The sequence below is a fragment of the Lissotriton vulgaris genome, chromosome 10, assembly GCF_964263255.1.
Source record: "Lissotriton vulgaris chromosome 10, aLisVul1.2, whole genome shotgun sequence".
NCBI classification, from domain to species: domain Eukaryota; kingdom Metazoa; phylum Chordata; class Amphibia; order Caudata; family Salamandridae; genus Lissotriton; species Lissotriton vulgaris.
Window position 1 is genome coordinate 60,859,124 of NC_141698.1, and position 22,193 is coordinate 60,881,316.

A 22,193-nucleotide genomic window follows, 5' to 3' on the forward strand; every position below is an offset into this window, starting at 1 on the left:
GCTATGGCATGTGGGCCCCTTGCACCTTCAGCCACCAGCTTCTCTGCTCTAGCTGCAACTGGATGCGGGTCCCATCTTCTCTGCTCTGGCTGCTATGAGATGTGGGCCCCTTGCACCTTCAGCCACCAGCTTCTCCGCGCTGGCTGCTGCGGGATGTGGGTCCCTTGCACCTTCAGCCACCAGCTTCTCTGCTCCAGCTGCTAAGGGATGTGGGTCCCATCTTCTCTGCTCTTGCTGCTATGGGATATGGGTCCCATCTTCTCTGCTCTGGCTGCTATGGGACTTAGGCCCCTTGCAGCTTCAGCCACGTGCTTCTCTTCTCTGGCTGCTATGAGATGTGGGCCCCTTGCACCTTCAGCCACCAGCGTCTCTGTTCTGGCTGCTAAGGGATGTGAGCCCCAACTTCTCTGCTCTGGCTGCTATGGGACTTAGGCCCCTTGCACCTTCAGCCACCAGCGTCTCTGTTCTGGCTGCTAAGGGATGTGAGCCCCAACTTCTCTGCTCTGGCTGCTATGGGACTTAGGCCCCTTGCATCTTCAGCCACGTGCTTCTCTGCTCTGGTTGCGAGTGGATGTTGGCCCCTTCTGCCTTCAGCCCACAGCTGCTCTACATTGGCTGCTAGGGGACGAGGGGTCTTCCGCATTAAGCCACCAGCCTCTCAGCGGCAAGAAATGTTGTCCCTCTTGAGTAACAGGTTCTCCTCTGCCAGTGCAAAGAGATGCTGCCCCATGACACTTCAGGCACCAGCCTCTCTGCTCTAGTGCACAGGCATATGTGACCGCACTCTTCAAACAAATCAACCTCTCAGCTCTGAGTCCTAAGTGCTGATGGGCTACCAGCCTTTCCGCTCTGGGTACCAAGTGACGTTATGTCCTGTAGCCTTTTAACCACCACCCTCTCCTCTCTCTGTCCCATGGTATTATGTGCCCCACAGCCCTTTACCCAATAGGCCCTCCTCTGTGAGTGCTAAGGGATTATGTGCCCCATAGCCCTTTAAACAATATGGCCTCCTCTGTAAGTGTTACGATATTATGCACCCCATAGAACTTTAAACAAGGGCCTCCCCTGTGAGTGTCAGTGTATTATGTGCCCCACAGCCCTGTAATCAATAGGGCCTCCTCTCCGAGTGCTAAGGTAATATGTGCCACACAGCTCTTTAACAAATAGGGCCTCCTCTCTGGGTGCTAAGGTATTATGTGTCCCACAACCCTTTAACCAAAAGGGCCTCCTCTGTGAGTGCTAAGGGATTATGTGCCCCATAGCCCTTTAAACAATAGGGCCTCCTCTGTAAGTGTTAAGATATTATGCACCCCATAGTACTTTAAACAATAGGGCCTCCTCTGTGACCGTCAAAATATTATGTGCCCCACAGCCCTTTGGCCATCAGGTTCGGCTCTGGGTACCACAGGATGCTGTCCTCTGACGCAACAGCCATCATCTTGTTCTCTCTGGTTCTTAGAGGTGCTGGTTCCAGACTCCGTCAACCACCGGCGCTTCCTTTACTGAACTTATGTAAGCTGTAGTCAGGGCTTTAAGTAGGAAAAAACTGGTGGTGGTAAAAAAAGGGGCGTTGCAAATTTCTTAAAGGGGTGTTGCCTATCTGAGTAGGGGTGTGGTCTGAATCAAGATACCTAGCGTTGTGTGCAGGCCATCAGACGCACTGCAGGAGGAGGAGCCAGCATTGTGGCAGGCAGGCACAGCCCTATTGAGACCCAGGTGCTACTCCTCCCACCACTCTACATGCAGATGTGTCTATTCAGCCTTGTGCTGACTCAGCCAGCCTACTGGAGCCGCCCCCAGCCCCTGTCACTCACAAACCAGACAGTCAATACACAACCATGCAGAGGCACACAGTAAGGTTGAACTTTCTGAAAGTGCTATTTCCAAACTTAGAATTTAAAAACCCTCTTCACTAAAGGATGTGTTATTAAATTCTGAGTTCAGGGATACCAGATTCCATATGTCTGTCTTGCCGTTATGGGAAGATATGCAGGTAAACATGTTACACAGCATTCCCCATATTATCCTATGGGCAAGGTAGCCTTTCAATAGTGAAAAACAAAATTGGCAGTATTTCACTATCAAGGCATGTTAACCATATTAGTAACACCAAACAAAAACCTGAACATCTGGTCACCCTACCTTTGAGGCCTGAAAATAGAGCCCCCTAGAGCCCCCTTTCGAGCCCCCCCCCCCAAAAAAAAACTGGGGGGGGGCTCAGACCCCCCCTACTTAAAGCCCTGGCTGTAGGTTTGCATTGTGTCCATCAGTCACCAGCCTCTCGTCCACACTGGAGGTGCATGGGGTGTCTTGGTCCGCTCTCCCTCGGTCACTGGCCTCTCCTGCGTGGCTGTCTGTTCCATGCCCCTTCTGTTTATGGCTCCTGCATGATGAGCTCACAGAGAATCACCTGAGTTCACATACTGAACGAATTTAGAGCTCTGGTTTTGAAACATGTTATATTTTGCTGCGACTTCGGGGAAACAATCAAGTTATGCACTCCAAATTATGAAAAACTCTAAATGAGAAAAGGTGTTTCATTATCAGCTAGTCTTGTCCTAGTTCTTTAAGCAGGGAGGAGAAACACTGCCATCTCCCCAGCTCCATCCTGTGACCACCACCGCTAACTACACAGGCTGTGTGCACTGCTGACTTGAGCAGGCGCCTCCTGGGAAGGGTCCTCACACTCAGGGCGAGCCGAGCCTGAGAGAGAACATGAGAGATACCTTTAGACCCCATGCTCTTGAAGCATGGGACTGCCTCTTCCCCAGCCCTACTGGCCTTCCATCATTACTGGCCTGCCAGAAAACATCCCACAGTCTCTTTGTGCTCATCGGCATCTCAGGTCACCTGGGGTTTCTAAACCCAAGCTGCTGAAGTCAGAAATCAGGCCCGACTCTAGAATGTTTTTTTTGGGTGGGCCATAAATAAGTATGGGTGGGCCAAGAAGATGAGCCGGTAACTGGCCAAAAAACAACAAAGTATTTGATCGATCCAATATTTTAGGTATCGGCCGGTCCGGCTTTAGCGCTGGTGGCTCCTGGTGCATTAATGCTTTTTGGTGCCCCCATGCCCTATGACCGCCTCTTTGGACTCTCTCACTTCCACCGGGTAAAAGTGCCGCTCCTCTCTCCAGTCATAAGTTATTGCTAAACACAGCGCCCCCCTCTGAGGTCAGCGCCCAGTGCAGCCGCACCGGTCGCACTGCCCTAAAGCCGGATCTGGATATCGGCATATGTCCGCATTTAACAATGTTAACACAATAATCAGCACCCAAAGAGCTGCTTTCTTTGATGTGCTTCCGGGTTTCGGGAAGGGACACTGCTTGTCAAATCTTTAAGATGCAGGACTTTAGGTCTGCAGCAATGCTGTTGGTCATATGCAGCAGCAGAGATGTTTCAGCTGCCATACAGAGCCACTTGACAGCTTTTCGTGTTTTTTAAAACGTTGGCAGCTTTTTACTTTGCAAAGCATTGAAGTTTAAAAATACGATGCAATAATCCCAGACTCATAATTCTGTTTTTAGTATATCCATGCTGGTAATTTGTGCATCACAGCAGCTAACAAACTCTGCTGACCTCACACCTCTCCCCAGGCCTCAAAGTATCCCATATCAAAGGTCTTAACCCTTCGCTGCTCATGACGAGCTCAGCTCGTCATGAATAATGGGGAAAATCAGTTTTTAGCACAGGAGGGGAATTGCCTTAGCAGTCATGTGGTTAAAATAAATGATATGGGAGATCACACGGAAACATTAAGGTGAAAACGCTTGGTTTTCAGTTCTGGTTTGGCCTTGGGTGGGCCAATGTTTCCTTGGGTGGGCCTGGCCCACCCTCTAGAACCAGGCCTGTAGGAAACTGGTCTTTTTTGGGCGCTAAGGATGGTTAAAAGTAACTCTGATCCCAAACCTAAGGCCAAAAGTCTCACCTACCACAGAAGGAGGATCCTCAGACCGAGGCGGCCCCCCTTCTGCGAGTGCATGTGGAACCGACGCTCTGCTTCTGCAAGAGAAAGGCAGATGGGTGCACAGTGTATCTACTTTGAGCACTAGCTAAATGCCCCTCTTTTGCCATGGATATGAACACCCTCCTTCTAGTGCCTACTATAGCGTACCCACCACCACGTTTGTGCCCTGAGATTTCATCTCTGTGGACGAGTTTGAACTCTTCTCCAAAACTTTCTAATTTTTAGGAGCTTTTCGTCCTCTGTCGAATACTGAACTACGAGGAAGCCTTTCAAAAGCAGGGGTCCTTCATAGAAACCTGCATTCTCTGTCTGACTTTAGCTGCACTGGGAGGGAGCAGAAGGCTTCGGCTGAGGGGGCACCCTGCAGCTGGGAGGGAGATCTGGACTGCTTTCTAGGGAACCAGATAACTACCTGGACAGGCTATTAGGGTTGCGGTACTGGCAACCACATGGTTTCCTTAGTCCGTCTTCTCTTTCTGAGGTGCTGGCCTCTCTGGCTGGGCGTAGGGGCATGTTGCTGTTCATTCCAGGCTAGGTGAGATGTTATAGAAAGCCTTTCCCTAAGACTGGCTGTGCCCCTGGCTCTCATAGGCCTCTTCTTCCATAGAAATGATGCCCCTAATGTAGGGGTGTCCAATGCATGTCCAGAAGGGCCGCTTCCATGGCGGGTGTTTAGGACAGCAACTGACTATGGAAGAGGCTGGTCCCCCTCCTCAAAAATTGCCTTACGCCGAGATGGGTTGCCTCGCTTCATCTCCTGGGACCCGGGTTCAATAGCCCAGGGACCCCTAAGGAAGAATAATGTCACTGGAGATTGGTGAAGTGTCACAAGAGTGACTAGATCCTCTGCTAGGCAAGTTGCGGTCTCTGGCAAGAACTGCCCACCCCCTAAACCCAAGATGTGGAGATCACCCCATACAGGGGTTGTTCCCCCAAACTGCTACACGTGTCAACATAGCGTGCAGTATAGTGTCTCTCGACCAGAAATGGCGCTCATTAGCATCACCACAAAAAGTATGCTTCCCCGGGAAGGCGTACCTGCCCCTTCCCCCCACCACCCGCCCCTCCCCCATCCCCACCGTATTTAACTTTTCGCTGCTGAGAAAACAGATTGTGCATTTTTTATAAACTTAACCAGGGACCAGGGCGCGTCAATAATTCATGCCCGCTGTAATCTTGTAAACTGTCAAAGGTTCTTAGCTTCCTGTGCGCACCGAGAAATAGGGCGCGGAGAGTGCAGGTGCCTCGAAGGTGCACACGTTGCCCTTGTGCCACGTGGGCCACGTACAGTGCGGGGGGCGCCAGTGCCAGGCACGCAGAACCCACTGCCAGAAGGCGGGGGTCGTTTATCGGTCGCCATCTTGCGGCAGCACCGGGTGCCGTGGAAACACAGGGCAGGAAACTTTGGGGTGCAACGGTCAATTAACGACCTGTTTATGCTCCTATGATCCGAGTTTCACCAAATGCCAACAAAAGTGAAAGCGCGTACAAATGGCGTTTCTCTGTAAATGTGGCTAAAAAGTGGAATTCTCTCCCTTGCCGGATACGTACTGAACCCTGCTATCTTAAGTTTCGAAAGCTCCTTAAAACATTTCTTTTTCCCAAGGACCCCTAAGTAACGGTACCCTCTTCAGTTTATTCTCTGTTCTATTCCGTTAGTGCTGGGACGCTTGTGGGCAGCCATGCGCTTTATAAATCAAATTTCATTTCATTTCATTTCATTTCATTACACCACGGTATTGTGATGAATGTGAACGAGGGCCTGGCCGGGTGCCTTGGAGTGGTCTTAAAAACACCGCCTGACTAGCGGCACAAACCACTGAAGCCGGCGGGCAGTCCTCAAACAGTGCCGAGCTGTGCGCGTGACAGGGAGCGGACGGGGCGATGGCGATCTGCAGGGCACACACTTGGGGTACACGCAGGTAGACCGTGTCTACCCACTATTTTCACACCTAAGAAGTTGGGCCCCAGATACCAGGACACTTTTCGCAGCGCCTGCATTGAAGACTGCTCTCCACCAAAGAACATCATTCAGGCGATAGAGGCGCTTTTTAACATGCATTTTCCCCCTCCAGCTGGGCCTAGAACAAATGGCTGCTTTAATCCCTCAAAAGAAAGGTTTCTGTTTCCAGATACCTGAGAGCCTTGCTAGAGGAAAGGACAGCCACTGCTCAATGGGGTTGGCTGTTGGGAAAGTGTATAATGTGTAGAAAAGGAAAAATTGTTCCTTTTTTAGGTGTCCCCTCACTCACCGGGGTTGCCCCACGGTGACATGCTTCATCATTGGGGCCATCCCAGTCCTCTACGGGCTGGGGCGTGCTACGACTTGCGGAGTTACGTAGGAGCACTTAAATGGACTATGTGTGGTGCATGTGTATTTGTGGGGAGTGGACTATGTGATGAGTTAAAAATACCTGCCCAGTAGGTTACTAATAAACTTTATTCTGACCTCTAGGTGGTAGTATTAAAAACGGGGTAGGGAGATAGGCTGTCCTAAACTTAATGTGTCCAGATGTACCTATCAACTCCTAAGTCGACATGTTTCGTGCATACCCCAAGCACTTCTTCGGGACTACACAGGGACCAGCCCTGTGTTCGCCACTCCTTACTCTGTCACTGAGATATTTACAAAAAAGGTTTTAAACTGCAGCAAACTCTGTTAAGTGCATGCATTTATACCTACGTATTTTGTTCCAAAAACACGTGGTTCCTGAAAGATAGAAAACAACTTTAAAAATCAAGGGGTGGTTGGCCCCATTAGGTATCACACACAGTTTTTTACAGAAGTGATGTACTCTGTGAATTCGGAAGCAGACTCGTTGGCCGTGCTTGTTTTCATGCACAAAAACGTGATTGATTTCGTGCATTTTTGAACATGGTTTTTAACCAAAACACCTTTCGCAGTGTCACACCCATACATTCAACAGTCATACACACTCATACATACTTTCTTATGAGACCTAACTGGGCCCCATGGAGTCGGAGGGGTATCGGTATCCTCGCAACTCTGATGAGAAAGAAATGGAGTTGTTAAGTCACCCAGTATTGTTCGTTCTCTAGGCATTTCCTCCGTTTTCAAAATCGGCATTCCTTCGTGCCCTATTCCACTTACTTGTGCTCTGGTTACCTCCTGTATTCAGGCACCTACTCTTTCTCCCTCCGGTCCGGATGTTATCGGACTGGAGGTTCCGTGTTGTTTAAATGCTGATGCCATTCGCGGTATCCCAGCGCTGTCGTGGGAAAGCCCTTTGCGCACGCTAGAGCGTATGCTACTCTACCCGTGCCCCGTCTACGTGGCGGCCATCTTAGGGGTGGCGATCTTCGCTCATAGTCGGGAAAAAGTGTCTAAAGTGACTAATATTGTATTACGACACCTCTAAATAAATTTAGGGTGATATACGGAATACTAGTCATATTATCAGGGTTTTAACCGCCGTGTTCGAAAAAAATGGGAAATAGTTCAAAATCGAACTGATGGAGCTGGCGTGCTAATGCTACCCTTCCAAAGAGTATGGGTTCTCACTAATATCCCATGGTAGTTTATAGCTGGTACAATACAGTATTTTAACAAGGGATCTTAGCCTTCCAGTAATAGCTTCAGCCACACAGTATAATATTTCATCAGGGATTATACAGTTATTGCCAAAAGTTTGTAGGGACTATATTCAAGAGACTTTGCAAAAATTCACATATAATGGGGCTGGTTTCCTAATATTTACATGTGTCTTTTATGTAAACTGTCCCCAAGGTATGTCGTCATTCAGTCCCACGATATGGGAGCGGAGTCTAAACACCCAGCGTTGCTCCTTTTCTAATAATTTCTTCTCCATGTCAGCATGGGGTGGTTGGGTTTCCAGTACTACCCAGCGCATGTCATTGGGTGTGTGTGCTTTTTCCAAAAAGTGTGTTGTCATTTTGGTGTTCGAGTGTTTGCACCTAAAATTACTGCGATGTTCAACCATTCTGGTGTTAACCTTTCTGGTTGTCATTCCAATATAATGCAAGTTACACACACATGTGATCATGTAGACAACTCCTGATGTATTACAGTTTGAAAACTGTCTTAACTCCCATTTGAGGCCTGTATTACAGATCACCTGCTTGGTGGTTTCAGTCAGGTGCCACCTAGAGGTCAGAATAAAGTTTATTAGTAACCTACTGGGCAGGTATTTTTAACTCATCACATAGTCCACTCCCCACAAATACACATGCACCACACATAGTCCATTTAAGTGCTCCTACGTAACTCCGCAAGTCGTAGCACGCCCCAGCCCGTAGAGGACTGGGATGGCCCCAATGATGAAGCATGTCACCGTGGGGCAACCCCGGTGAGTGAGGGGACACCTAAAAAAGGAACAATTTTTCCTTTTCTACACATTATACACTTTCCCAACAGCCAACCCCATTGAGCAGTGGCTGTCCTTTCCTCTAGCAAGGCTCTCAGGTATCTGGAAACAGAAACCTTTCTTTTGACTTTAATGACTGGAGGGCGAGCCGAGCTAGTAACCCTCTAACTCCCTTAGTTTCTTCCTGCTTTAATCCCTCCCATGCTCGTGACGGAACCATTCCGTCACGAGCCTCGAGTGGGCTGTGCTGGTGACAGAACGGTTCCGTCACGGCCGCCGCGCCGCTCCTGCGTGGCGCGAATTCCGCACCTGCGCTAACGTTCTCTAGCGCGGGCGGGGCCGTGACGGAACCGTTCCGTCACAAGCACAGCTCACCCGCGTGCCGTGACGGAGCGGTTCCGTCACGAGCACGGGACCGCCGCGCGGCCCCCCCACCCCCTTAGCACTGCCGCAGTGAAGGGGTTAAAGGCCAACAGCTCTCCTTTTGTTGTGAGCATAATCCTGTCTGAGAGCTATCTGCAGCCTCACACCCAGGTGCCAGAACAGTCGAGGGGAAACATACAGAGTGTTACTGCTTCCCAAACAAGAGAAACTTCGACTTGGAAGGAAGGTTCCGGCTTTGTTCAATCCCAGGATAAAAGAGCATGCAATGTCAGCTGTGTTAGACTGTCTGTGTATTTACACGAATAGCCATTTAAATGCCCGCCATTTAAATGCCCATTTTGTTTATTTCTTTTCCAGATGCCACTTTTTGTGATCTCACTTCCTGTGATGCCACGTGACATCACGCACATTGATGTCACACGTCATGATGTCACTCGCATACGGTCTAAGTTAGTCCCTCACTATTAAATACATTGTGTCCTGGCTTAACAAGTCTAAGGGTTGATAGAAGGAAGTGGGGGAGACAAGGAAGCCCCGCCCCTTACCCTGCCCAGGGGGCCTGGGAGCAAAACAGAGAACTGGGGGTTCGCCAGCCAGGGAGTATAAGGGAGGCACCGGATACAGGTGGACTGCCTCAGGTCAGACTCTGAGGCTGCGGATAACCGGGGAGCCTCGGGCCACACTCTGCAGCCACGGACTGCCCTGGGGGCGACCCCCTGGCACCCTACCCAACCCCTGGTATTTCCATGGAGTCAGACACCGGCCGTCAGAGGGAAGAAAGAGAGAAAAAATGCAGCCCGAGGAAAAGGACGCCTTGCTTACACCTAGAAAAGAGGCGTGCAAAGGGTTTTTTCTCACAATAAAACCACACACGACTGGGCCTTCATGTACAAACTAGGGGTCTGGGATGCTTTTAATACCGCACTGCACCATTTTGTATAAAAGTGTAATTTGCAGAACCTTTCCAGGTTGTGCGAGAGGTCACCTGCAGCGTAAAACCTCACAAGGTGTGTGCTCGTGCACAAAACACTGACCTTTAACCTTCCATCTCCATATATTGAGAACAGACCATAGAGTGAAAGAGTGGATATTAAAGTGTTTTGTTATTTGGGGCAAGTTTTATTGTTTGAGTCAAAGTGAGGAGGGGGGGGGGGGGAGAAACTAGGCTTTGGTTTAGCAGCGGGTGGAAGGCAGTTCCTTGAAGACCAGTGATCGGCAAATAGGCACACCTAGGCCGACGTAATAAACCCTTCACATCCCAACATGGAGGAAGCGATCAAAAGTAAGAAAGGACATGTACCGAAGAAAAGTTCAGAACGAGTAAAAGGCCAGACACATGAAGGACAGGGGCGCAACTAGGAAAGACGCGAATGAATGCCGACCCCCAGCTGGTGCTATCAAAGAAGATCAAAAAGGAAAACCAGGGCTTATTTTTTATCGTCACAGCTCCTCAGTGACTCAGACCAAGGTTCTCCAAAGCCGGTCCTGGACGCCCTGATCCATGCCAGCTTTTTAAGATAACTACATGTATCTAAATGGAGATGATATACAAAAAATCTGGCACGGATCCGGCCCTCCAGGACCGACTTTGGAGAACCTTGACTTAGAGCAAAGGCCAACTGGCTGTAAAGTTCCAGTTGTTTCCCATCACTGAGCCTCTTAGCATCAACTAAAAGGCAGATGAGGAACCAACGGCATGACAAGAGGTCGACTATGAGATGTCATCGGGGATCAAGGATATGGGATATCACTTCGCAATCCCTATTATTTTGGCAATTGACACCTATTCTTAGCTAGATACTATTATGACTCAAAGGGGACGAGTTGACGACCATGGCGAAGGTGTGATCCACGACCACTGATGTAAGCTTGTATTTCTGCTCGGTGTAGTCCAAACCCATATAGGGCAGATCCTAGAGAAAGGGGATTAGGAAGAGCTACGTGGAAGAGCGGGTGGACCACCAGTAGACGAAGGTCTAGGAATCTTGTCTCACAGGGACCCTACAAAAGGCTGCAGCTGCCAAGCAGAAAAATCGGTCTGATTTATGAGCCACCAAACAAAAAGCAGCACGCGCCATCTTAGGATCAATTTCTAGAGGACTTGGAAAATGCACAAAGATCTTTCTGCGCAGATGATTTATTCCAGCGCCTGAGAGGAAGCTGCAGAGTTTTGACCAGGGCGCGCAGGCCTTCCACAGTTTGTTGGCGGGAGCAGCGTTATTGGATTACCAAGGCGGCAACAGTGCGGAAGATCTGGAGAACGTGACGCGCTATGTGTAAGTAAAGGATAATTAGATCACAAACAACACTAATTATCTCCATTAAAAGAAAAAAAACAAGTGTAAATAAACTTGGCGGGGTGACGGAGGGAACATGCTCAGGATTGGTATGCAGAGACCGAGCGGAGGAGCTGTAACGCAGACACCCAATGTCAAAACAGAGGACGCACAGAGGCGCGCGCTGCAATGAGGCGCTCAAAACTGCCATGTTCCAATCACCCAGACAAAGGTTAATCAGGCGGAAGAGAGAGGAGGCGCAGCAGGGTACCAGGCATGGCGGCATCTCAGCTTATAGCACGTCAGAGACAAGGCAGTGTTGCCCTTTCAGCCTAGTGCTTTAGTAATGGGACCCCAGGTCTTATAACATAGAGAAAACTGTTAACACCGCCAGGGAATCGCCCTGGCAACGATAGACACAACATGAGCACCACAACGGGAAGCCAATAGCACACGCACTACTGGTGGAGCTCCCACTATTAACACCAGCAGCAGATCTACATAGAAATAGTAACTAGAGATGCTGCAGCCACCAGGGTTGCTAAAGTGTTAGCACTATCAGGAGAACCAAACCCACAAACCCCACCAAAGAAAGCCAACCAAATAAACCAGCCCCACCAGGGAAGTCAAAACCACTAATGTCATTAGGAGAGCCAGACAACACATCTCAGGCCACCAGGGAAGTCAAAACACCATGAGGAGAGCTCACGATAAACCACCACCAGGTGAACTAAACAAAAGAGCCAAATCCACAGACACTATCAACACAGAGTCAGCCAACACCTCTAGACCCACCGGGGAAGTCAGAGCCACAAACACCACCACGAGAGCCAAGACCACAAACACCGACAGGGAAGTCAAAGCCACTGCAAACACCAGGGGAACCAGCCGCCAGCACTAGCGAAGCCAAAACCATGCCAGTCAGAAACACTAAAACCACCACGGGAACCCACACCACTGGTGCTGCCAAGGGATTCAACTCCATGAACACGTCCAGGGGAGCTTGTGTTCTTAACGCTAGGGTAACTGTCCATGTGGGCAAGAAGAGATGCCAAGCTCAGCAGGGAAACCAAAGTCACCAGCACTCCGAACGGAGTTTAAGTAAATAGCACTGCCAGGGGAGTCACGTCACTAGTACTCCGGTTGGGGTGGGAGGGGGAATTAGGGGGGGGGGGGCAAAGGCTACTACCACTACCACGGGGACCAGGGTTACTAACATACCAAAAGGTGTTGAAGTTATGAGCAAAGCAGCAGCAGCAAATACAAGGCTATTACCCGCAGCAAGGGAGTACAAGCTAATCACCCCACATTAGAAATATGAATTACTAATATACCAAGTCTAAGGTACCATCAGTGCCAGCCAACATCAGGCTGGTGTACCAACCCAAGTGGGAGAGTCTGAGTTAACACCAGAGGAGCCTAAAACCCCAACACAACCAGTGAAGCGTCAGAGGCGGGTCAGAAACCACAAGCAGCCGAGCAGCCGCAGATACCAATAGAGGTACCTGAAGTGCCACCCAGCACTGGTGGAACGCAAGTCTAGCTGAAGAACCTGGGCAGCATCAGAGCAGGCCGTGTTACCACAAGCATTAGGGGAGCCACATCCAGGGGAGGTTGAGGTGGCATCAGAAGAGCTGGAGCGTCACTAGCAGTAGACAGGCCTATGAGCTACTGCTAGAGGAGCCGGGGGAAGTATCGGAGCAGCCAGAGGTATCACCAGAACCAGGAACAAGATCATTCCCACAGGAGCCCAAGCTACCACCAGTACCAACCAACTCAAAATACCATCAACAGCAGTGGTATTCAAGACAACATCATCACCATCAGTAAAACACAACCATGAACACTCAAGGTACCATCAACCATGAATACCTGATGCATTATCAACACCAGCAGGATCTCAAAGTACAACATAAGCACTGCAGCAACATGTGATTCCACCAATAAACAGAGCATTAACTGCAATATCCGAAGACTCTTCAGTATTATTATAATACATTTGGTCAGGAGCAGAATATTTAACAACTATCTTTGGATGCTAAATGTACTGAAGTCGAACGGGGACAGCGAGGACACCAGAAAATCATTGGTAGCTCGATGAATCACTATTCACTTCAGAGATGGCAACCAACCCGGAATGCGATGTGTGCTATCAATTTCAGGCTTTCCTGAGAAGTCACACCAGCAGAGATTTAAGGAAGTCAAGAAGATGCCAGTACCGGTAACAAGACGAGAATCTATTGGAACCCACAGCGCATCTATTGGAACCCAAAGCGCATTCAATGATCATAGAGCAGCAAAGGAACCAGTACTACTCTCAACGCCAAGGACAATGGAAAGCCCCATCTGGCAACGGGGGAGAGTGAAGGATGCAAGACAGTCTCAGCGATTGTGTTATGACCCATGCACACTGTTAGTGTTTATGACTCTATCCAGCCAAGCTCCTTGATGTACCCAGAAGCAATACACAGCACTACATATACTCTGTCTGGGTATTGCAGAGGAGTGCAGCGTAGCACCATATACCGCTGGGAACAGGGTGTGGAAAGCATGCCAGGACTTCAGTTCTTCTATGTAGAACTTGCCGTGCAGCGTTATGACTGCATGACCAGATTGCATTGACTTTTTTCCACCCGTTGCTCGGACAACAGCACCCAGAAACCACATCAAACTGAACTAAAAGAAAAGAAAGATGAGAGAATTCCTTCATCATCCAGAAGTAAACTAGATTAAAGGGTTCACCCTCACTGCACATGGCCGATGAACACTGACTGTCCGTGCCGCTGGTGCAAGAGACAGGGGCGGTCGCACGACTCCCAGTCCCAATGGGCATATTGATGACCGGGCAGAGAGGAGTATATAACTTGGATTACTCAAAATATCATCAGTGTTGGGGCTGCAAGAAACACCATTTGTCCTGGGGGTGAGATGAACCCTAGAAGTACCATCAGAGTAGGCAGCACTCCAAAGAAAACAGCATCCTTGGGACGTCCCAGCTAAGGTGCTCAAGTTATGATCAGACTGGCAGGCACATTTGGTATAAGGGAGCCACCATTTCGAGGTACTCCGATGATGATGAGTGCAGAATACTTGTTCCAACATACTTACTGCACAATTGCAAAAGTCTTTCTGGAAGAACATATTTTTCGTGAGCAGAAAAATCCCTACCCAGACCCCAGAAATGTTCATAAACTGGCACGCGTAGTCAGGAATATAAGATGTTCAGGATGCCTGGTGGTGCAGAAAGACATGCAAAGGCCCCCTCAACAAACAGGCTAACATGTATCACAAACATACGAAGAGGTAACACATGTAAAACATATATAAGATTTCACATATAGATACATTAAATGTCACAGAATGTGCACATTGACAATGTGTTTGTTATAAAACCCGCAGTTTTGATAAGGAACTGCATCCAAAACCGGTCAATGATCCTTGGTGCAAATAGTAGTACTTGTGAGGATGCTTCACCTCATACTTTTCCAAAATACTTAAGTGAATTCTCCTCTTACGAATAGGACCATGAAAAGCTTCTCAAAGAGCTCAACAGTGTTCATGGAACTCATCCACTTCTACAGGGAATGGGTTACCTATAGTCAGATCTGGACATTTCAAAAGAGGAAATTTACGCCCCTAAAATAAAAGATTGACAAAGGTGTAAGCCCAGCGAGGTGGCGTGAGTTACTTTGGAGATTAAGCTTCGGGTACAAAGAGATCTAGTACTACATCGGCTCCTGGCCCTCCTTCGTGATGCCCTCCAAAGGGAGGCCAAATACAGTCATTGAGTTACTTCCACAGTGTGATCATCTGGAAGAGGAGGAAAGGGCCTTGGTGGGGGTGGGCCCTTGAGAGTGGCCATGGCTCTGGAGCTCCTAAAATGCTTGAGCAGCCGCCAAGCAGAGTCCAGCGCTTCAGCACATGGCCCACCAGTGAGAGGACCACAAGGAAAGGCCCTGGTGGCTGCTTCTTATGTCCTATGAAGACTGAAAACCCGGCATAGATTTTGTGAATATGGGGCATCCACCTTTGAGCTGCAAACCCATTCCATTGAATGGATTCCACAACCTTACTGTGGACCATGTGACAATGTCTCTTCACCGGGAGAGCGTGGGACAAGTGCGGACACTGAATGATACATGGTGGTACAGTGAGGATTGGCAGCTATGCACATATGCAGTAGGGTCAAGCAGGGACATTTCCAGAGGTGATGTGATGTACAACAGCCTTCCTGAACCAGGCATGGAGCTGGAAGTGAGAAAAAAGAGCATCGCTGTGGTGGGAACACAATATATCCTTGCCGAATACATGCTACCGGCTTCACAGCACTAGAAGAGTGGCCCACACAGCATTTTGAACAGGCTGCTTCCTCCAACATATATGAAATAAATTTACAGAAGGCAGAAGGTCTGTAAAATGAATCAGTAAAGAGGTCAGAGATTTGACTTTTTTTCTGCTTTGTGTTGCAAACTCCGACCACTCCTGGTCACTATCTCAAGAGGAACTGGTTATTAGCTAGTTCCAGCTATCACAATTCCAGTGATTTTCAGAGGGCCCTGGTGCCACCCTTTGGTAATTTGTGGTAGCGCTGCAAGGCAGGCACCTAGAACAGTCATTCTGTAGCACCAGCACTGTCTGCAAAGGTCCACTCAAGAGTTTAAAAACTGGTATGAGATTCCAGATGGGTTCAATCTCCTGGTGCACTTTCTTAAGCGTCACTGTGGATGCATTACCTGGGTTTCAATTCTTTCTTGGAACAGAGATGCTAAAGTCATCTCTCTGAGACTAGTAAGCACATCATGGGTCCTATTTTGCTAACAGCAGAGGCAGGAGCTACACAGATGTGTTTCTACAAATATTGCAGAGACCAGGCTAAGCCTAAAATCTGTGCTTCATAAAAGGAATAAAATGTTTCTCGTGTCTGAAGAGCACCAGGTTACGGGATCATCTAGGGAGAGACGTAGATCCCCTCCCTTCTGCGGAGAACCAACAAAATAGCATTAGTGTTGGTAAAGGTCCTGGTGTCGAATAAAGGATGTGAGTGCATCACCGGCTGATGTGCTGAGGGTTCAAATATTTCATAGTTCATTCAGTGCATAAGATCATGCTGTGGTTTCTGAACATAAATCTGATCCAGGCCTGTCACTGCATTGCTGAACACCTCTCTACACTGGGCATTATCTGCTCAAAAGATGGCAAATACTCAAAACACACACAAATGCTGACACGGAAAGCAATAATCATATAACAGAAGATGATACTGCCCAGTTTCAGGCAAATGCAATCACCAGAGCCAGCTGCTGAAACATAGTAAATGAATGGGTTCCATACAAGCGAAGGCCACATTGACGGCTGTTATGCTTAAAAGCCAGAGGCATGAAAGACTTTGACCGTCCGGTTCCATGTGAACAGTCAGAGCCGATGGCTATAGTAGTACATTTGGTTGCCATCAATATTTGGACTCTATGATAATGGATTAGGCGATGTTTACCACAGTGCCCGGATCTTCTCTCCGCAGCCCAGTCCATTCCCTTTATTTTCCGCGATTTAACTCTCTTGCCACGTGCTAAGCAATATCCTAAGATCAGGCTATCAACAGTGCTCTGCAAACAGCACGGCCATCATTGAACTGTGATTTTGGCATGGACTGTCACCAATGCTGCTAGAAGTTTTTGGATCCACAATATCAAAACTTTAGAATTCTTCCTACAATTACTCGTGTTGACTAAGTTATTGACATATATACTAAATATTGATCAATGGTGCTGACAGTTTTTGAGTAAAATAACACTACATAAAATACATTCGGCTATCTAACATAGGATTTAAAATAGGTCAGAGATATCAGAACAAAAACAAATCTATCACTGTTTTGAGATTATTTTCATATAGTGAATTAACATTATGTGCTTAAGATCATCCATGCGGGGGTACCGCCTTTCAAGATGGTCCCCACTGTCAACTCTTCCTTACTTCTCCGTTCTCCATTGATCTTTATAAAAGAAAGCGAGCAAGTTTGTGTTTACTTGTCTACACATGGGTGAAGCCTTCGTGTGAAGTACTGTGGGACACCCGAAATATGCGCACAAGTGGAGATCCCGACATTCTTCTACCAAGGAAGCTAAGATACGTACAATTTGAAAGCCAATAACAGAACTAAAGCTCAGCTCAACTTTATTGAAATAAGGAATATTAAATTGTTTTCTGATCTAAAAAGATTATGTTTGGACCACCTCATATTATTCATTTTTAAGAAAATCCTCATTATAAGAAAGCTTGATCAATTATCCAGCCTAGATTTAAAATGAACAAAGAAGCATCTCCTAAAGCCTATTTACTGCATACGTTATCACTGTAAAAAATACTTTGATAACCGCAATTGGAAATTTGTGCTTCCAGATCCACTGTCGACCCACATTTAAATGTTGTGTCCATGAACACTGCTTATTCCAAATCCGCTATGCAAAATCCTGCAGACCTCCTGCGGATCAGTGTGGGTTGTGCCATTAATACCAGAGCTCCCTGTGCCCAGAGAACAGCCGCAGGGTCCTCATCGCAAACAGCAGAATTCAGGGGTTTATATTTTTGGACAAAATGTTAGCGAATGCCATACGGAGTGGAACAAACATATACAGCAACACAAAACAAAGAGAGATTCTGTACAAAGACATGAGCACACATGTGGACAGAGACAGGAAGAGAAAGAGCACTCACAGCCTTTGGCTTGTATGGCGGCTGAACTTCTTTGTTCGTAAGTTTTTCCCAGTCGATAAATCGGAAGAACGCGTGTTCCTTGATGTCCCGCTCGCCTTCTGGGCCGCAGCCCAGCCGCTTACCAGGGTGCTTGGTCATGAGCTGCAAGGATAAAAGATGGAGAAGACATCATTGTATAAGGTCCGAGTCAAGTCGTCTGTCGACGTTTGGTAGACTATCCAAATAGGGATGCCCATTCCATGATACTTGGGTAGCAGTGAAGGTGGGATATGAGTCTTTCACAAGTAATAGGTCCACAATTGTCTTACTGGGAACCAAGTACCCACTGTAGCACTTATTTTTTTTTTTGCAACACAAACTTGTTTTTATTTATGTTAGGTTTCCAGCTGTTACAACAAATGGGACCCATGTAGTTCCCGCATGCATGTTTATCTTTTGACTTATTATTATTTCTATTTTTAATTTATTTATTGGCATTTTGGAAACCAACACAACAACCAATTTACAGAAAACAGCCAGTTCGTTGCTTATACAATATATAGTGACTATTCCGTTCCAGAAGCAAGGGAGTTACTACTACATTCACCCATGTAGCACTTGACTCTCTTAGGGTAGCGAAGCAGGGCAGTTCAAGATCTTCTCCGGGGTGGTATTGCGGGGTAGCATTCTGCATTTGCTGGCACACAACAACAACACTCAATAAATGATTGTCCAGTTGTTGTTTTAAAAAGGAAGAGTACATTTATTGCATACACACTCACACACAATATGAAATGCTATGCATTATATTACAAATATGTACATTAGGTAGATGGAAATATCTTTGGTGCCACCCTCCTGTAATATTAAACCCTTAGAGGGCCATGAACCCCATAATCACGATACCCCCGCACCTATACCAGATGCAACATTATAAAGGGGTGCTGCTGTTTATAAGGCAGGCTAATTGCCTTTGTTGAGAGGTCACCACATCAAATTATGAAGCAGGCCAATTGGCTTTGTCAAGGAGTCACCAAATCAATATCTAAGAAAGGTATATTGGCCTGGGGGAGGGATCACCACATTAGTAAATTAGTCACATATTATGATTTGCTACTAAAACCCAATTGAATCAATAACCATACGGTGATGCATTCATTATTGATACAAGCGCTGCAACATCCATCAACAATATTGTTAATAAAATATTTACAGTCATAAAAAACCACTGGCATATGTCAGAGTGCTTCTTTTGCACTACTCGGGCACCATGACGTTGCCGTAGAACCAACCGAGAGAGGTCCATGCACTCTGGAGCCCAAGAGCAAAAGCTGCAGCTCCCAGAGTGCTCGAAAGCATCATAAACCTTTCCTGAGGTCACGTTCTTTACTCCCCAGTAGACATAAGACCACCCTCACAACACTCAGAAAATATGCTGGCTGTGCCCCTGCTCAGATTGGTACAAAAGGGGGTGGTGATGGACGTAGCATCAGAACCAATCAAACACTCACACCCAGTCAAAAGATCTGGGTTTAATCCATCACCGTTCTTTAGCCCACTCTGCCACCCCAGTCCAGATTGGGGCATAACAGCAAGAAGAATATGTAAGTAAATAGTTTGCAGGGAATTATGGGCAGGGCCGGACTGGCTGTAGCGGGCACCGGGCATTTCCCAGGTCGGCCGCCACCAGGGTGGAGGCCGGGTTTAGATCCCTGGGGGGCCGGTTTTGTTACAGGGGCTCGGTTTTGCAACATGTAATATCAGCCCCCAGCAACAAAAGCGGCACAAAGTTTCCCACTAGCAACCCCCCCCCCCCCCCCCTCCCAGGGCCAGCCGAGCTCTGCGCCATGGCCGGTTTTGGTTCCCAGTCCAGCACTGATTATGGGTCGCTCTAGGGTCAGAACAGTATATATATTATAAGCGGGTCCTGCCGCTTTCATCACCTTGTTGTGGCGCTGCTGCACATTTCTTTTTCGTTTTGAGGGGAGGCATCACCGTCCTACCTGGGACCCAGATGCAGTGGACTATGATGGGGTTGTGGAAGGAGTATGCCCACCACCCTCAGACACAGGCATGGGGGGCTGGCGCTGTGCTTGGCCTTGCTGCTGCTGCCTCCCTTATTACCCTGCAGGATGGATTTCCAGGATATTTGTGGTCGGGCCATGGGGAATGGGATCCCCAGGGCCAAAGTCTGGATCAGGGAGGAGGACCCCACTCATTCCACTTTCCCGCTAAGATGAATAAAAAGTAACATTGGGCCAACCCCTAGGCCCCAAACCACCCGGTGGTTTCAACAGACATATCAGTGGAGCCTCACATACTCCATTTTTTCGAGTCAGTGGTCCTAGTTAAACTCCTTACAAATTAATGTCCCCTGCCCAGCTGTGACTATTTTTTCCATCCTGGGCTCGTTTTGATCCTGGTGGCAAGCTCTAGTCACCAGGAGTATTCTCAACAGGTCTTCTGGCCTCTAAAAGGGTGCATTCTAAAGGGAGCTGGGTTTACTGTTTCCCGGCACGAGTCTTCTCCTCTGCCTGGCTGCTGCTGCTCGTCTACTGCTGGTTGGGGTACCTTGCACAGCCCCTACACTATCAGCCCCCACAGCACCCTCCTGACCTCACTCCCAGACGCTGGAGCCCCCGACTGTCTTGATGGCCACCAAGGACAGGCACTGGAGTCCTGGTCTTCTCCCAGCTGGTCCACAGGCAGCATAGGGGTTTTAATGCCACTGGGAAAGAAGAGACCCATCCTAGTCCCGAGGTCAAATGGAGATGTGGTCCTCAGTCCACCTTGGAGGACATCAGGTGGCTTTTCCTTCCAGCTAGCCATCCTTCGAAGGCCTTCGCCTCCCAGGTCCAGGGTCTGTTCAACTGTCTCTTCCTTGTGCACGGTTCATTAGAGGGGGGGGGGGAGGCTCCAGATGCCATCCTGGCCAATCCTGGGATGCCACATCCTCCCTCCACCCCTCTCTAACCCTCCTGCACAGCATTCTGGGACAATCCAACATGCTGCCATCAAGTTTACTCTGCAAAGTTGTCCTCTGAGTGTCTTAGCTTTGCTCCTAACGGACATCAATACTATATCCCTTTCCACCAAACATTCAAAGGGAAGCCCCTCTTTTTTTAAAACATTCTTTTTATTTTGTACTATAAACAACAATACAGAGAACACTTAGTACATTCTTCAAATCACATTAATGATGTAGTGGAACTTGGGTCAATCTTGTATACATATCTCTTGGTCAGAGCAACCTATCTCGCTATGAATCTAAGTCTTCTTGGGAAGCTTGCACTGGTAAGCTGGGTGGAGTACATATGTTCCCTCTGTAATCATTCCACTTACTCTACATTTGTACCCACTTCTTCGGGCATCCCCTGGATATGTATACTGTTTTCTCCCGAAACATGCACCAATCCATGTCTTTTTTCCAGTCCTGTACTGTCGGGACCTCTCTTACTCCCCATTTCCTAGCTATATTCCTCTTAACCACCATCTGACCCAGTGACACCCATGTTCTCTCTTTACCAACTAGATCCGTTGGCTCTTACACATTCAGTAGATATCTTTTGACCTCGGGCATTAGTCTCTTCTCCAGCACCTCTCCCAAGCATTTGACAACCTCATTCCAATATCTACCAACATCCGGGCACTACCAAATAATATGGAGGCATGTACCTTCCCGACCGCACTGCCTCCTGCAACTAGGGTCTTCCCTATATCCCATTCTGACCAACGTTGGCCCAGTGACATATATTCTATGCCATATTTTTCACTGCACTAGCCTCAGTTTTGATGAAATCGCCACCTCTTTTGGCGATGCCAGTGCCACTATCCAGTCCTCCTCCTCCAGCCCTGCCAAGTCACTCTCCCATTTTGCACAGAGCTGCAGTAGGGTATCATTGAATGGTTGACTAGTTTTGAGTACGTCAAGGAGATTGCTTTTTTAGGCATATACCAATCAAGGAGCCTATCCTCAAGGGGAGAGGTCTCAGGAGGGGTCTCTCCCCTCTGGATCACCGCCCGCAATGCGTGTCGTATCTGCAATACCTTAATCTCTCAGTCTCCGCCATTTCATATTCTTGTTTTAACGTCTCAAATGGCACCACCTTCCCCTTTTTCCAAAGGTCACCCACCTTCGTTATCCCAATAGTATCCCATTTGTCATATCCTTTTGTCCGCCAAAGAGAGCCTAGTCATTACGTTTCCCTTAGAGGGGTGGGTAGTGTTATTTTTTGCGTCCAACCCATACTCATGTGCTGTATGCCAAACCTGGATTTATGCTTCGTGGGACCGGTCAGGTTCATTTTCCTGGGCTTCGCATAGAGTGCACAGGTGTAATTACTCCCAGGCAATAGCCATCTGTCCATTGCATATCCCGGGCCAGTTGGAGGTCGATATACACAATGGTTGATGGCTGCTAATTGTGCAGCCCAGTAGTACTTTCTGATGTTAGGTAACCCACTACCCCATCATACCAACCTCTGACTAATTCGCAGCGGACTGTTTCCCCAAAGCGACGCTCTCTATG

The 22,193-nt window shown here is 48.0% G+C and overlaps 1 protein-coding gene across 2 annotated transcripts in view; it reads right to left on the bottom strand.

Moving 5' to 3' along the window:
* PRKCB (protein kinase C beta) overlaps positions 1-22,193 on the bottom strand; it is a 963,846-nt gene that overhangs the window by 172,969 nt on the left and 768,684 nt on the right. For both annotated transcript variants that reach the window (XM_086940462.1, XM_086940461.1), the window contains exon 16: positions 17,687-17,827. In XM_086940462.1, coding sequence (XP_086796588.1) covers positions 17,687-17,827 — 141 coding nt within the window. The remainder of the gene's footprint in view (positions 1-17,686; positions 17,828-22,193) is intronic.